At 38.6% G+C, this 17,490-nt stretch overlaps 2 protein-coding genes across 3 annotated transcripts in view; both read left to right on the top strand.

The window, feature by feature from the left end:
- Positions 1–4,542, top strand: part of PRKCE (protein kinase C epsilon) — a 298,000-nt gene extending 293,458 nt beyond the window's left edge. Inside the window, exon 15 of one of the 2 annotated variants that reach the window (XM_084514878.1) lies at positions 1,260–4,542. In XM_084514878.1, coding sequence (XP_084371004.1) covers positions 1,260–1,406 — 147 coding nt within the window. In that variant the 3' untranslated portion in view covers positions 1,407–4,542. The remainder of the gene's footprint in view (positions 1–1,259) is intronic. The other variant, XM_084514879.1, reaches the window with a different exon arrangement.
- Positions 4,543–16,418: 11,876 nt separating this feature from the next.
- Positions 16,419–17,490, top strand: part of EPAS1 (endothelial PAS domain protein 1) — a 118,633-nt gene continuing 117,561 nt past the window's right edge. Inside the window, exon 1 of the mRNA XM_084514877.1 lies at positions 16,419–16,495. The gene's annotated coding sequence lies outside the window, so the exon portion shown is untranslated. The remainder of the gene's footprint in view (positions 16,496–17,490) is intronic.

Below are 17,490 nucleotides of genomic sequence, written 5' to 3'. Positions count from 1 at the left end.
TCTTAAAAACAACATATGTGATAGTTGCTATATTTTTAATACCTTAGTGGAGCTGATGAAGAAAATACAGTAATATATATATACACACATATTACATAGGAAAATTTATCTGCGTTGAAAGAAGGCCTGTAATCCATTTAGAATTCATCAATGTACTTGTTTATGATGTACCACTTCATGAGTTTATCATTTAACTTTGCAAGCCAAATAGCTATTGTATTTCTGGTATCATCATTACCCCAAATGTGCAGGATGGATATAAAGACTTTTTTTAGAGTGCCAGAATGCCTCCATTAAGTTTCAGGGAAAAAAGACAAAAAAGGAGAAAGGAAAATGTTTGTTCCAATTCCCTGAACCTGTACGTGTCTGAAATACACTACTAACATGAAAAGCACAAACAGTGCGGGTGTCAGGAGAATGGCCTTGAGGAATATTTTGCCCTGTACCCTGCTGTTCTTTACACCTAAGTGGTTATGGATAGTCACTGTCGTGAGCACCCGAAGGAAAATGAGCTGGCTTTCTCAATCCTGTCTCTGCTTAACACATTTTATCACAACCAGAACATGTACAATTGCACCTTGTTAGGCCAACTTCACTGAAAGACTGAGGTGCTTTAGCCTTCAGTGAGGAAGTCCTGGTGCCATTGAAATGAAGGAGAGCTCCAAGATGGATTTCTCTGGAGCCAGACTTTCACACTTTGCCATTTTGCTCTGAATGACATTGGGCTGCATTAAGAAATCTGAGTTGCCAATGTTGAGTTCGAGGATTTTGGACTGGGATCTGGTGTGATCTAATTTTAAAGGCAGGTATAGACAGATGCAAGGAAACAGTTAGCTTAGAGCTGAAACAGTAGGATATATTGTGGGGAAATCATATTCACTCTGTGCCTCTCAAATGAGAAATTGTTATGTTCAAACCTAAGATGAAACTGCCATACCACCTACTATGCCAAAGCCTTTTTTAAGTTAGTCCTGATCTCAGCTTCCTGCTTTATCATCATACTGCTGTTCCTTCGCCTGTCAGAGACCAGCGAGTCTCTGGGAACTCATTTATAGTACTGCTTCTGTGGCCTCTCCTGAAGTCATTTATAGTATTTGCTCCTGTAGCTTTTCTCATATGTCTGTTATTCTATGTGCGAAGTAGCTCCTCTTTTATTTCAATCATTCCAGAAAATTCAACCTTTTGGGGATGGGGGAAGCAGGACCTGTTATTTTATTATGCTATTTTACCATTCACATTATTTGTATTTTTCTTCTTAGAAAACCAAAAGGGATGTAAATAACTTTGATCAAGACTTTACACGAGAAGAACCAGTATTAACGCTAGTGGACGAGACAATTATAAAACAAATCAATCAAGAAGAATTTAAAGGGTTCTCATATTTTGGAGAAGAGCTACTGCCATAGACAACGTTAGGCTGACAGATGAATGATGCTGCAAGAAGTGATTCTGAAGAGATCGTCAGATTACTGAGACTCAGTAGATCAAGAACTACTTCTCTTTCCCTGAGCCCATATCCCTGATTTAAGTATATATTTATTGTTTTTTTTTCCTTTAATCTTCTGACATGAAAGCACTCTTAATTTCTCTCTCACAAAGCAATGCAAAACAATTTTGTATCAGAAATTGTAGATGTAACACACTGCCGTACATTTTCAACTTTTCTTTTATTCCTAAGATTTCCCCAGAGGACAGAATCGCATCTTTTGCATAGAAAATGGAGCTCGGCAATTAAAAGTGATTTAACAGACCAAGTCATGTAATTGTCATGTGCATTTAAGCTAAGAAGTTGAAACTGTTTCTTCTGTACCAGTGGTTACGGTGAGATCTGTACTCAAATGTGGAACAAATAAGTAATATATTGCTCTTCAGAATGCAAAGAAGTCTGCCTTCTTGGAGGTGTAGCCCTCAGTTACGAATATCTTATTGCAGTGAGGTACAAACATGAAATAAAGCTGTCCAGAAGAAGCAGCACATCAATTAAGGCTTTTGATGAAGTTCCTCGTAAAATTTAGGGAAAACATTTAGGAATAAGAAGAGTCATGAAGGTAACTGAAAATTTATTTAAAGCAAGAAATAGTTACTATTTAGATGGATATTAAAGGGCTAAGGAATAAAAAGGCTATAGTACTTTATCACAGCTATTTATAGGCATTTTACAGTTTTTCAGGCAATTGGGTATACTATCCATGTTACTAAATTGAATATCCATTTAAATGAACCATTAATGTGATGGCAAGCTTGCAAATGTTTACAATTAATTTTACATTAAAAATTAATTATAAACATTATAAATTTGCCTTTTCCATTGTAGCTAAGTTGATGAATAATTTCTTATTTATATTTATTTTGTCAGCAGTGTGTTACTTTTGCACACTTTTACAAAACCATACTACTACTGTGTTTGTTGTTTCTATGTTTAAAATCTAAAAGAAATCTGCTTTTAGAAGACACAAAATAAGGCTATACGTGCATTATGTGGAAGTGTGTTGAAAAACTGAAGATCAAACATTCACAAACTGACAATATTGAAAGTTGTAAATTGAATTTTTTTGTGTATTAATTGAAATGGTAACTCATGTGGACAATATTACTAATGTGAAGTTACCTCCTGTAGATATGCTAACAGTGTTATGTACTTATATTTCCAGGAGTACCCTGTGGTTTTGGTTTTGTTTTGTTTCTTTTGTTTGGTTTGTTTTTTCGGGGGTTGTTTTTTTTTTTTTTTTTTTTTTTTTTTTTTTGTGTACATGTATCGCTGAGGTCATTTTATTATATATTTTACTGGACTGAGTGAGCGGTCATTGGAATCCATTTTAATTGTTGCACATGGATTTCCAGCTGCACAAAATATATATACTTGTGATTGGCAAAGTGGCACTAAAGAAGCTTTTTTGCCTTTTGTACAGGTGAGATTTTGTATATAGTGTTTGCTGCAAGGCCTGTGGAATTCATTGAATATAGAGGTATCAACTGCTGCATGTTCAGGCATACTATTAAAATGTTAGTCTATGAAAGAATAATTATAATAATGTCCATGTGCAATACTCTTGTATGTGTATTGGTTCAAGTTACTGTCAGAGAGATGAGGTTTTTGTTATAAAAAGATGTAGACATATATTAAGCTATACTAAATCTCCTGTATAGTTCTCTTCAACTCTATTATGATATGATAGAGCTAAGAAAGAGAAGGAATGTTACAAATTGTGGTGGACAAAGTGTGAATCATTGGCTTTAAGAGATAATCTTGGTCTCAAGCAGATGAGTTAGTTTGTGTCAGTTTTACGTCTGGCTGCTCATAGCCTGTTACTGATGACAACATTCAGTTCCATTTTGTTTTGTTTTTAAAACTCAGGTGTAATTATTATATATATTCTTATGATGATTTCAAAATATTAAATATTATGATATATCAATTAATGTGTTGTCTGGCCTACAGGTGTAATAATGGATCAAGCCTTTAGTTTAATTTAATTTATCTTCAGTAATCTTTTGTACTGGGAAAAGACTAGCTTCTGGAGCTGAGTACCAGCACAGAAACATCTTAATGATTGCATCATCTCAATGTTTAAATTTCTTTCTCTTTTAGAAATATATTGTAGAACTGCCCATCAATTCGTGTCTCACTACTGGCTCTGTTTATTTCTCATCACAATTAGCTTTTGACATCCAGGCAAGAACTGATCACAATGCTAAAACATTCCTTTCCATAGGTGAGTAGATGGCTAGGAAGGCAAGTTATTGGATAGTGCACTACTGTTTGTACAACAAGAGGCCTTTACCTAAAACTATGAGCATTTATTTTGAAGGAATAAAAGCATCCCATAAGGCTTTTGTAAGTAAGCTATATTCCCATTTTTAACAGAAAGATAATTAGCAGATGTTTGTATTTCAAGAGGCCTCGGCACCTGCATTGTTTGGTAGGATGCTAAGAGAAAAGTCAAGGAGATCAAAACTTTTGCATGGGCAGATATTTCTTCAATATAAATAGTTAGATTCTCTGCATTGGGTTTACATCAGAAGGTTTGTCTGTTACCTTGAACATTTTTTAAAGATAATTCTTAAAAATGGACATTTACATTTCTGCCTATTCTGTAAAATCTTTCCTGTTCTTTCTTTGTAAAATGAGTGCAAAATGCCAAAAAGATTATTAATAATAATAATGATTATAAAGAATCCATTGCTTCTTGTTTTTCCTCCCAAACAGACTTCATTAAAAAAAAATGAAAAACAGTTTTCTCCATAGGGTGAAAAATAATTATCTCCAAAAAAGGCTTACAAATTACCTCTTTTTAAATTATGTGCAGAAAAGTTCTGGCTAAATATAAAATGTATTCAGTTGGGGTGGGGGGAGGGTAGTTTTTTTATTGTGAGGATTTATTTGTACAGATTTTTTTTTCTTATGGATGTAATTTGAATCTCTTGCCATTCATTAGTGTTATTTCATCGTAAACATTATTACTGTGCCAAATGTACTGTATTCAAAAGGATGTGAATGTGTATTGTTTCGGAACCTAATAAATACAATGATGTTAAATCTTACTTTTTTTCCCAAAAGTCTTCATGAGTATTTCCTAATGAGGAAGAAGCAAAGATGAAGGATTTATATTTTTCCTGTTAACGTGTTGTACAAAGTTCCATGAGCTTATCTTTTAGAAGTGAAAGTTTGGCAAAGGAAGGACTTGCTAACAGGAGTCTTATCTGTGAAGTATTAAACGCTCCAAAAGAAACACAGGTAACAATGAGCAAACACAATTTATTTGAGCAATATTACATTTGCCTCAAAAATTCCAAGCAGGTGAATTTTCAGACTTTTTTTTTTTTTTGACTGAATAATCATTGCAAAGTTCAAGAGTGCTGACTGATCCTAGCATTCTGCTTAGCTTGTTAAAACTCACTTCAGTAAGGCACTTTGTGTGCAAACACATGAGACTGCTTTATTCTTCAGTTGGACTGAATGGAGGGATTAATAGTATCCATTACTCTAATTAATTTAATTAGAGATTTAATTAATCACAGACCTTATTAAATGATTTATTTAACTTAATCTGTAAATGTCACATTATCTTAAATGTTTCAATATTTCATCATGTCTTGATTTGAAATATAAATTCTTTCAGTTTTCATGGTCTAAAATTCTTAATTTCTGCTTCACAAGATCAGCTGTCAGCATACTCTGGCAGCAATTCCAGTTATAGACACAAAGGTAGTAGATGTACTAGAGATCTTGGGGAAAAAAAAAAAGAGTCTTGGAAGGATTTTGTTTTATTTATTGCATCTTCTGCAATCTTCTGTGTAATCCTCTGTTTGTTTCCTTCATGCTGAATCTTCACAGTCACTGAATGTGTTTGGTACTTACAGCATATTACAAAATCTGTGTGTTGACAGCATTAGCAAAATCTTTTCCATACAGATTTTGACATTTAAACAACTATGTGACATCTTGATTTTCTGCGTGTGTTTAGCAAAGTTAAAAACATCCAATGAATTTAAACATCATGCTGTGAACAATAGGCATCATTGGTCTCCAAATACATCAGTCCATGTCATGTTTTCTCTTCATGCTGTAACTAATGTCCCAGAGGTTTCCAGAACATAAGTGACTGAGATATTAAGATATCCTTGCTTACAGACTGTAAGATATGGAAAGAGGGTAGTCCTTTGAATAGAAATGAGTCTCAGCCTGGTTGACCATACATGTTATAAATGTGGTACTAAAAGTTCAAGGAGAGATTATGTACCCGTCTCCTTCTGTGCCTTCCACATACGCCACACAGAGGATGTTAGATCACTTTACATTGAAAATTGTTCTTTGCCTCCTAACAGTCTGGTCAGGTACATGACTAAATCAATATGACAAGCACCTAGACAAAATGATCAAAAACAGAAATTAATTATCCAGTTGGGAAATTAAGTATGTAATAGGTTGATGTATCCAGACACAAGCTCCCAAAATGCAATATGAGTATTCACCTGCATGTACTGTTTGAGCAGAACAGTTTTTGAATTAGAACACGTGTCTGTAGCGTGTTGCTGCAAGCGTGTGTGGCCAACACTGACAGGAAGCACTTTAGTCCCTGTTGTTCCTTAGTGCAGACCCAACAACATATTTATGGAGGAAATGCATGGAATCAGGTGCTTAGGTCCCCAAATTGCCTGATACAACAGCAGATGGAATTTAATAGCAGCCTGTTTGTATTTTATGAAGACATTGCTGTTTATATGTGTCCTTATTTTTGTTTATATCAAGTCAGCACAATAATCTGCTGCAGGTAGATCCTGCACAGTTAATTCATGCACTGGGTTCTTGCTCAAAACATGGCAAAAGGCAGGAGAAATCCTTTTATGATGCTACGTTAATTCATTATAATATTTATAGCACACAGCCATAATTCCTCCTAAGTAGTGACCACGATGCAGTCATAATATTAAATTGTCCACTGGTACAGGACAATACACAGTACTTCTAATGCCCATTGTAAGTCATAGCCCTAATCTGACAAACACGTTAAAAATTGGTTGTTTGACAATTTTATTTTGGGGCAAGCTTGTCATCTTCTGCAAATGTTGATATTGTAGACCCAAATCCCCAGACAAAGTTGGAGGAGACATAGTATATGCAGGACAGGCTTCCTCTAGAAATTCCACCTAGCAAAGGAAGAGAAGCATCAACGAGCCCTGGCCTACCAAATGGCAATTTCAAGGTAGGCAGAGTTCTTGAAGAAGTAAATGTGGGGTGAACGTGCCTCATCCTGGGCACAAGGAGAAAATGAGAATGATTTACCTGAGAGAGGACCTCTTTTAGAACTTGAGGGCAAAACCTCCCTGAGTGACATAAATAAGGCATTCATAGAGTCAAAAGAAGGTACAAGCAACCACACTGGCTCATACCAAACATCGCTCAGGTCAGATACCCTGTTCTTGGCAATGGTCAGTATCTTAACCAGTAATGTGTATGAATTACAAATCGAATCTCCAAGTACAAACAAAAGGAAGTACCTATGGAAAAATCTAAGAACAAGAAAAGTGTGAGGTGGCATTCTGCCTGCAGCAGTTTTTGAATTCATGGCTTCCATGAAACAGATGGCGGTGTCTGTCATATTTAATATCTCTGAATTACCTTTCTTTTGATTAATTAGTTTTTGACCGATAAGAACTTCTGGCATGCAAAAGATTCTGTGGGAAAGAGTTCCACAGCTCAAGTAGTAATTGTGTAAAAAGATTTCTCCTTTTGTTTATTCTGACCCAGCCATAATTCCATTTTATTCTGCCTGGGTGTTTATTTGAAAGAGAATAAGTAATCTTATTGAATTGAATTTGCTATACACGTTCTTCATGATGCTCAGAATTTTATAGATCACTGATGCATCTTTCCTCAGTCAGTTCTGTTACAGATTGAAAAGTCTTCTTGAAAGGAATGTCACAAATTGTGGTGGACAAAATGTGAATCATTGCCTTTAAGACACAGCATTTAAAAAGGCTTCATACAGGCACATCCCATGGCTTTGGTCACCTATACCATCTTTTTCTTAACCTCTTCTAGTTCTACTCTATCCCTTCTGTAGGTAGGGGGAGTAGAATTACATGTAATATTCAGTATATAGATGCAATTGGATTGTTATAATGACTACTGTGTTCTGTTTTGGTTTCTGTTACATTTTTATGTTATTTTTTTTTTATGCAAGTTTGTTCTCAATTATTTCACAGTCCTTCCCAGATTAGTGTCAGTTGTAAATCTAATATGCATCCTCTCTATTAGATTCTGCAGTCATAATGAAAATAGGTTCTGTACCAGGGCATAATGAAAATAGGTTAAACAGGAATTTAACCAGTGCAAAGCCCTGCTCAGTGCAGGCTTCCGTCTTAGCAGGGAACCTTTGATCGCTACCTTCTCAATATGGTTTTCTTACTGCTTTTGTACCCCATATATAGGTTTGTGTAGACTGTCTTTTCTTAGCTTGATTATTAGAATGTTGCATGCAACAAATACTTTTCCAAAATCAAGATATAGGACATGCTCTACTATCCTTCTGTCAACACGGGCTCTTACCGTGTTCTTTAATATCCCTTCTTTTGGCATGTTAGTTACAATGAAGGGGAGAAAGATAAAGGTTTTCTTAGCATGTTAGAAAAACATATACATGTGCCAAAATAGTTTCCACTCCATCTTTCCTTTTACCTCATCATTGCTGTGGAAGCAGGAGATAAGAGCAGCAGCCTGAGATGGAATGCAAGCTACCACTGTAAATATTGTGAAATGGTTACACAAGACTCTGTCCAAAATTTGGAATAGCTTTAAAGAATTTCAGGTTTGTATACAGATGTTTAATCCTTGGAAAAAAAAAAAAAAAAAAAAAAAAAAAAACAGGAAGAAAGTCAGTGACCTGGAGTCTATTGCTGATTTGGGCACTGGACTGAGAACTGAACTGAGCATTGTGTACAATTGTCATCGCCATCCAACACTACCAGTTTGATCTATGTGCCTGATGTACTACAGGAGGCAGCAAGGAGATAAGACTATCATTGCTAGTAACAGCAAGAGTCAGTGCCAGGATGATGCTGTTCTGTGCCAAGGTACGTTCTCATTCCTCTAAACCTAGCAAGACAAAATATTATCTAAAGGTACCATTTTGTGCATTATTATAAGTAGGTAAGACTTTTAGGATGTTGGTGAGATGTTACCATTGTAGAAATAAAGCTATTGTAGAGTTGATTCCTTAAACGAATTGTTTTCTATTCAGGAGATATTTTTTTTTCTTTAAATATGAAGAAAAAGAAACACTGAAATTCAACCTTAATTGATTTCATTTTCATGTATTTACCACATATTGTCCTTTGGTACATTTATATTTACTTTGTGATGTAAGGGATGTAAGGTCTGCGTAAATCATTCTGTTTCCCTTATGAGTACATGAAAGAGGTCACAAATATGTTCTTATGACATCTTTTACATGGCCTGAGATAATCAAATCTGGGAGATCCTTAGCCTGAGACCAACACTGGGTAGAATTACATATCATAGCAGAGCCACTCTTACCAATTCACTGGTTATTAAAGCAGAAAGGTCTTCCTACCTTCCCTCCCTATGCCCGAGCCATGCATTTCTGCTTGCTAGCCATGGTCTAGCACTCACTGAACCCCTCTGTGGGCTCTTTCAACTCACTAATCCAACAACAACAACAACAGCAATTGTTTTTGCGAATTGATTTTGATGAACAAATTTGGTTGGCTCAGCAAAGCATCTGTTGGCCCGACATCTGTGCCCAAAGAGGAGTTATGATCAGACACCGAGGACTGGTGCAGCAAGGGGGAAAGGAAGGAACAGGAGTCATGCTTTTTATGTGCATGAGCTGTTAAGTTTGTTTGGTCACCCTATGTAACTGTACCCTTGATTATCTTTGGGAATAGGCCACATATTCCTTGAGTGACAATAAACACATCCCTGCTCAAATATGTCTGTCAGATGGTGACAATTACACAGACTTGTATATCATCATGAGAAAGCTTGTCTAAATGTCAGAAATGTGCTTTTTACTTGTTAGCTTTCACATAGAAAAAATGATCGTGTATATCTCAACAGTCTCCTGTTTTCATTGACCAGAGCAGCATGGAGCTAGAGAGTTTCCATTTGTGCAAAGGAAAAGATGCTTCATGGCCATTTTGCAAATTAGCAAATTGAACCAAGGTGCCACAATGATGCATTGCTTGTTGTTGTGTAAGTATAAAATCAGGAGTAGTGCTAGGGAACAGAGCATGGTTGAAGCTAGTGTTTGCCTGCTCTCGCTGTACTGGTGTTTCTGAGCACAAGATGTTTCCAAACCACACTTCACAAAATACCTGATAGTGGCCTCCCACGAAAATTCTTCATGGCCTCTTGGAGACCCTTTTGTTCCTCTGGTTTCTAAACCAAAAGACAGTAAAAAGTTGTTTGTAATTGGATACAATCCTTGATGTATAATGGAGGTGGAGGAAAGATGCATCTATAAGATAAGCTTTTAAATGAACCATAGTCGCACCCAGACAAACCTGAGAACATCTGTGTTCTAGGAAAGCTATTTACTCAGAGTCTGTGGTACATCAAAAAAGAACAATTTGTGTTTATCTTTGTTTAATAAGCAGTGAGAAGTAAGTGAAGGCATCAGGCACATTGAGGCACAATTTTCCAAATAATTATGTGGCTGATTAAGCCGAACAGATGAGGGCCACAGAGATTATGCAAATCTCATTTAGTTAAATGTGTTAGGATGGGGATGAACACTGTCCTGTTCTGAAGTAAATTTAAGACCTTTAAACTTTACCTGTCAGGATATTGTGGAGATATTTTTTCTTCAAATAAATGACAAGCTAACTCCTTACATGCTAGTGCATTGCAACTGCACTCTTATCTTTCTCTAAAGGACAAAAGCTGAATTCTTAGATCTCATATTCTGCTGCTATGAAGTCTGCTTATGGTTTATCGTGCTGCTCCACTGAACTATAGGGTTCGGTGATGTCCCTCAAACACCACTTCCTAGCTGCTGAACAGAGAGCCTGGGTAATCCTGAGTCCTCCTGGTCTGCAGGAATCTGTTTTAGAGCAGATCATTATGACACCTTTCCAATCCCAAATATAGGGACAATATTTTAAGCAGCTGCCACCATGAAACATACATTTGAAATACAGTCAATGTCTTGTGTTCTCATGTAAAGCATCTCTGGCCATTGAGACACTGTGCTAAAATCTTCAGAGTGTTCAGTCTACCAAATATGGGCCATAAAGCACTGATCCAGAGTCCACATTGTGGTGAGTCCCTCATATTAATTATAGTCATCTTATGCTGCACTAGATATGAGATCACCATGACCCTACCTCCCATTGCACATCCCCAGTGCGGTCAGTCAGCCAGACACATGCTGACTTCAGCGGGAGAAAAAATGGAAAACCATGCAGAATGCCACTATTCTGACAAGCTGAAGGAGTACAAAATCAGCATTAGATTTTCAGTCTTCCATACCACCAAAAAAATCTCACTCCTCCAGAATGAGTTGATTTCCATATAGCATCCTCTCAGTACAGTCCTGCGGAAAGCCTGTGAAGCCATTAACTTTTCTGAGGGCCCATACTCAGCAGTGAACTGTCAAGACACTCATCTCAGTAACATTATCTTTCTGTTTCATTTGCTTGCTGAGGGATTAAAGTAACATACTGCAGGAACATTTTGCAGTGGATAATAATGCTGCCACCCTGTATTTGGTTGATACATTGAGAGAGGATCTCCAGCTGGGAGACTTCAAATGTGAGAGCTTTACTGATGTTTTCATTCTTGTTAATATTCCTGCCTACACTGGGAGAAGAGTCTGGGTGATGAAGAGGAGTAGAGAATATTAATTTTCATTTACTGAGCTGCCTCGGAATAATGTGAACCACCCACACAGCTGAACAAGTTGATTTCAGTGCCAGAGGAGTTATCAACACTAATAAAAAAGCAGTTGTCACACAGATTAAGCATTATGCATGGGCAAAAAACTCCAGTATATTACTCATATGCAAATTGAAAGTATTTCTATAACCTCTGACCCTGCTTGTAAACATCAGATTCCAGGAATTCTTCTGGAAACCATACATTACTAAGGCAAAATTATACTTAGCAATAAACATGCTTTCCTCAGTGAAAGAATCTGGAAGTGGAAGAATGCAAGACCTTGAGATGCACTGCTGAGTGTGAGGAAACCGCTGAGGCCACCTCCTGCCAAATGTCTGGGAAAACACCCACCCTTGTAGAGCTGCCGGTGGAAATATGTAAACCACACACGGCTGCGGTGCGTGAGCACCTCATTAACATGCTATCAGGCGTCCACAGGCAGCAGCTGTGCAGTGCCAGGAGTGAGTGGACACGCAACTTAAGCTTGCTCTGACATGAAAGGGGGAACTCAAAGAACTAAGTGGAAGGATGGGGTAGTTATTGCAATGGCAGTGTGAGAAGTGAAGAATGAGGAGGTGAGAATAGGAAAGACAAAAAATGCAGCAGCAGTTTAAAAGGAAAAATCCCTGTGGAACTGGAGAGGTTTCCAGTGACCCAAGAGAGTGGTAAGGAGATTGCTGAAAGGTGACTGAGGGAAGAAACATGGATCTTGGATATAAGCTAAGCATAGGAGTAAACAAGCAAAAAGCACAGTGAATGTCTGTGCATCGAAGGCATGCTCCAAGGTATGCCCAAGCTACTTTTAAGATATCTCGCATGGGTACCGTTACCTCAGCACGCAGCCGCTTTTTCAAATATTTATCTGGCGCCTGAGGGAGGGGAGTTTACAACCAGAAGAGAACTGAACTGATGTGGCTGCTGATTACATTGAGAGGAGTAAAGAGCTAGCTCTTTTAAAGCTAACCTGGGGTGTTTGTGCACCATTTCCAATCATAGTGTTGACCTACACTGGAGGCACATTTAAATAAAATCCCGAAGGTTGTCATGTGCATGGAGGATACACCACAAGGTCTGTTCCATCAGGTTTAGCACTCAGCCACTGCCTCTTTCCCAAAATACAGTTTATAATGCTCTCACATGCAGGTTTTTTTAGGGGAAAGGCATAATTTTTAGATCCAGTAATACAATGTTTTTGAAACCATACAAGAAATCCATGTGTTATAAATCAGGGGCAGATAGTGTGCTTGGGTTTTCCCCCATAAAAGCAGAGGAGGACTGTTTTAATATGAAATAGAAAGAACCTTTATTATTGATGTTACATATTTCCTCACCCAAGGAAAATATGCATGTTTCTTTATAATGGAAATATCAGCAAAAGGTAGGGAGATCATAAGGTAAAGAATTACAACACCGGTCTACAGCTATTAGCCTGCTTATTAGCCCATTTGTTTTACTGCCATTGTGATACTGCTCCAAATGGACACACTGATTTTTTTTTCTGCATTGCCTTTTCTAGTCATTCAGCAGTGCAAGAAAAGCTTTTTCATACATCAAAGACAACAAAACAGTTCAACAAAGTGAGATCTATCTAATATCTCTTCAATCTAGAATAAAGATTATAGTAAATCAACTATTTTATGTATTCAGAGCACACTTTAATATCTTGACATTCCAACTTCTACTTTGAATTTGTTCATTTTTTCAGAAAAGAGAGGTAACATAATGTTACTTGCAGACAAGCTGACAAAAGCAGTAATTCTGTCTCAGAAGGTCTTCTTGGGTGTAGTGTTCTGAGATAGTGAAGCCTGCCTGTCAGCTCCTGGTGGCTGAGAGGGGTGATTCCTGCCCATCTCCCTCTGCTCACATCCACGTGATCCCGTCTTTGTGGGCACCATGAGCTGGGACTCAAGTGTGCTAGGTGTGGTACTCCACTCCTCTTCTGTTTTTATCAATTCCTTGAAACGCTCCTATGGGAAATGCTGTAGGTCAGCATCCAGTCTTATTTACAACGTGTGGAGACTATTAACTTCACTCCGCTGCATGACGAGGGCAGTCTCCCTTCCTGCCTCTTGGAGTTTCCTGTTCGCACTGCTTGCTTTGTGCTGGCTCTGGCAATTGCTTGACCTCTTTTGAGACAACCTGGTTTGCTAACCTGATAGAAAAATGCTAACTTTGTGTGTATGTATGTGTGTGTGTGTGCACGTCAGCTTTCTGCCATTTTAGGAGGTTGAATTAGTTCATCAAAGGGTTGGGTGTATGCAGGACCATTAAAAGCAAGTGGAGAGGTCATGGAATGGGTAGAAGAAAGGAAAGACTGATCTTTGGAGTGGCGGGAGTTGGGCAGTTCATCTCAGGTCACCTTATCCCTTCTTATCTAAACAGGTTCAGGGGACACCACTGTAAAGAAAAGAAATGACTAAAGGGCAATCCTGTGCTGCCGGAAACCTTGCTAGTGAATCAGTGGGGTGTTGCCCTGTCTTGGAACCCATGATGGTCTGGTGCTGGCATCCTGAATTAGAGGATGCAGTAGCTGAAACAATAGTGATTCAAATGCAGTGATTCAAACGAGATATAAAATTAAGTTCTTGAAAGTCAGATTTAGAAAAAATAATAATAATAATTAAGAAGAAAGCCCACAGTTTTCAGGGGAAATATTCAATAGGGAATTAAGATAAAATACAAATGTTAACAAGGCCCACCTAGCACAAGTGAGGGAGGAATCACCAGTGATTCCAGTCAGGAATGTCTTGTCCTTAGGCAAGCAGTTTACAACACCTCCAGGGCTGAAGAGCAGCCAGCCACTCTTCCCACTCAGATATCAGGAACATCACCCGACTGGGTATGACTAGCATACTGTTAGTAGCCTAACACTTGGAACGGAATCCAGAGCTATGCTAGGTGCCAGAGGAACACATTTCTTGTGCAATTATCAGTCTCCTGAAGACCTGCTGAGTGCTTGCCAAAATGGTGCAGGTCAGCAACCACTCTCCTACTTGCTGGGTGTGGAAAGCAGTAAATTATGGGGCGGATGAAACTTTAGTAGAGGTTTTGTTTGTCTGTTTGTTTGTTTTACAGAAAGGCATTCTTGGACATTCTTTCCAAGATATAGACATCAGAGACTCCAGTCAGACACCATAGGTCATCGGTTAGTAGCTCTGTGGCAATTTTCAAAGAGCTCATCATGCTTGTTATTTCACCAAAAAGGCTGGTGGGCTAGCAGCTGCTTTGCTGAAATTTGTATTTGTTTCTGTGCTTTCCACAGAGAGGGATGGGGATTTGCCATCTCTTTCCAATCCACAAGCTCACAGCTCAGCTACAGCCTTGGCTAGCAAGATGATGGGAGATCCAACCATTTGAAGCAAATGAATTGAGAGCCTAGCCTGTGAGGTGCACAGCAGTCTCGGGTCTTGAGAGGAAAGAGAGTTCTCAAATTCCCCAGAGTGGAAGCACAGACAATGTGAAATTCAGTATCTCAAAGATTCCTGCAAAAATATTAAGCTATTTGCAGCCCATTCTCCTCAATAATTTGGAAGTTTCTGTCATGTGTGTGTTGCTATGGTTTTGGATCATTTCTGGTTATTTTCCCACTGATATTATTAATTTACTTTTCTTTCAACATAATTTTGTTTATTCTTTCTATTATTTTTTTTTCCTCCAGTTCATGACAACAGCTGGAGATTGAGCTGTTGGGTGAGATTCCCTCCTACATTGGACAGTTTTACCCATTGACCTAGTGCCTGCTGTGACTTTGGTTAAGATAATACAATTCATTCAGTGTTATTCACAGCAGGAGCAGCAAAGAAATTGTTTCATTACAGGAGCACAGAACAATGATAATACTACCAACTATATACAAACACAGAGCACTAGTTACCCACCAGCCAATACTTAATGGAGGTAGAAGGCTGGGTGGATTTCCTCAGCTACTGCCATCTACCAAAACGCATCCTGAAAGAACAGACGTCCAATGTTGTGCTTTGAAAGTTCCAAAACTTGTGATCCAACTGCTGAATTCATATCCCCCAGACTGTAAATCACAGCTCTCCCAGCCTGCAAAATGATACCAGCTGACTGCAGCCTGAGTGAGTGAAAAGGGTTGCATCAGACTCGAGAAACAGTGAAGTAATTCATCTCTTTGATTTGGCAAAATGTTTTAAAAGGTACAAACACTGACTGAAAGAAAATGCTGGCGTTCTGCCTTGCTTTACTACCTCACTCCCTTTTTCTTTCCCACAACCCCTTTCTCCCCTCACTGCAAAAAGTAAGCATTTTAAAGGAAACAGATTTACCAAAATTACAATCCTGCATGTGAGCCAGACAGTTTTCACAGCATTGCAGTCATTAGCATGTGCTGCTGGAACGTACCACTTCGGATATCAAAGAGAGATTTGATCGGGAGGCTAATGGGTGTTCTGGGCAGCCACATTTGTCCCCCGGTTCGCTTTGAAAGCTAGTTTCCATGTGCAATAAAAGTAGCCATACACTTTTGTGTGACTGCTATCCAACACCCACAATGAGTGATTATAAGTGAAAGGAACTACTGATTCACTTAGTCATCTTCTATCACAGATGCCCAATGACCAAACACTAATTGACTCTTTGAAATCGTTTTCAAAGTAGATCTATGTGTGCAGGGGGAAAAAATTACCCCAAATGCTTGTGGTTTTGTCGGTAGCTGTTGTGACTACTGATCAGTCCTCTGCTATTCTTCAGCAATGAGAAATGTGTTTGAGTTTCACAGTGGAAAAAGACAGATGAATTGGCCTTGCAAACTTATCCCTAAATTAAGAAATCCATATTGATTTCGCAGTTACCAATAAAAAACCACAATGTGGGGAATTTGTTCTGTGATAGCACTGTGTATCACACAGAGAGCAATAAAGAGCACACCAGATTGTGTCTCCTGCTAGGGGTTTAACAGGAGTAAATCAACCCAGGTGATTCTCAAACTTAGGACTTTGAGACCAGGAAGTCCCAAATACAATTGCTCTGATTCCTAATGCATTTGCACTGTAAATTTGCCCCAGGGAAACTGCTGAGCTCATTAGAAGAGGGACCTTTTCATCTGCTTTTCCCCACAACTTCTGGAATAAGGTCAGTGGTCTGCTACCTCTCCTTTCCTCTTGAGACTGCTCAATGAGGAAAACTAATCTCTTACTCCTGGCTTGGGAGAGGGTGAGAAGACTCCTGGCACTGGGTCTTCTATTGTTTTTAGGTGACCGGTGGCCCTTTTCCTGATGGCATTGGGTTGTGCATGTTGCTCCCTCTGCCAGTTTGCGCTGCTGGTGAGAGCCCAGCAGCTGCTTCTTCTGACCTCCGTGTGGCTGGAGCCTCCTGTTGTTTCGCCCTGCCCTGCCTTGCCCCCCCTGGAGCGTATGAGCCATTCTCTCCTGCCACAGGGCAGAGGGAGCCTGGGACAGGGTGAGAACCAGTGCACACTTGTTTCACAGGTGCAGGTCACCCACATTATATTTGGAGTATTGATAATATTCCTGTGCTAGGAACAGTAGAGGTGCAGTGTGTTTACTAGAGACCCAAGAGCTGTGTTTTTTGAACAAGTGAGGCCCTTAACAGTATTATTTGGAGTGCAGCACTTGGAGGTATCTAGCTAGGATTTAATCGTGTCTTCTCCACAGTGTGCTGCTAGTTATGCTATCCCCCCTTCCCCCCAGCCTTTATTTTACTCTTCCTGTGTTTTCTTTCAGCCAATAGAAACTTGAAAGCTATAAAAAGAAAGGATTTTTTTTTTTTTACAAGGATCTAGAAGTGCACAGTTTTTCCTCTTATTGTAAGTTTTAATATTGCTGATATCCATCAAATTTACTTGTTGCTTGACATGTCAGTGTGAATATATACAACTCTCTTTCCTGAGGATAGCTGAAGTGACAGATGATTTCATTGTTGGGTGTACAATAGGCATAAGTACAATGGAAAAGAAGGGCTGACATCTGCTATGGTGATATGTTTTCAAAAACATGTATTGTCATCCCTTTCTTTTGTGTGTTATGCAATGATAATTAGGAGTGGCAAAGTGAGCATCAGTTTGACTGCTTTGCAGTGATTCAGAGTTTCTTCTCAGCAATCTGTAT

Source organism: Aythya ferina (genome assembly GCF_964211825.1).
Source record: "Aythya ferina genome assembly, chromosome: 3".
Lineage (NCBI taxonomy): Eukaryota > Metazoa > Chordata > Aves > Anseriformes > Anatidae > Aythya > Aythya ferina.
This window is presented reverse-complemented; position numbering and strand designations above follow the sequence as displayed.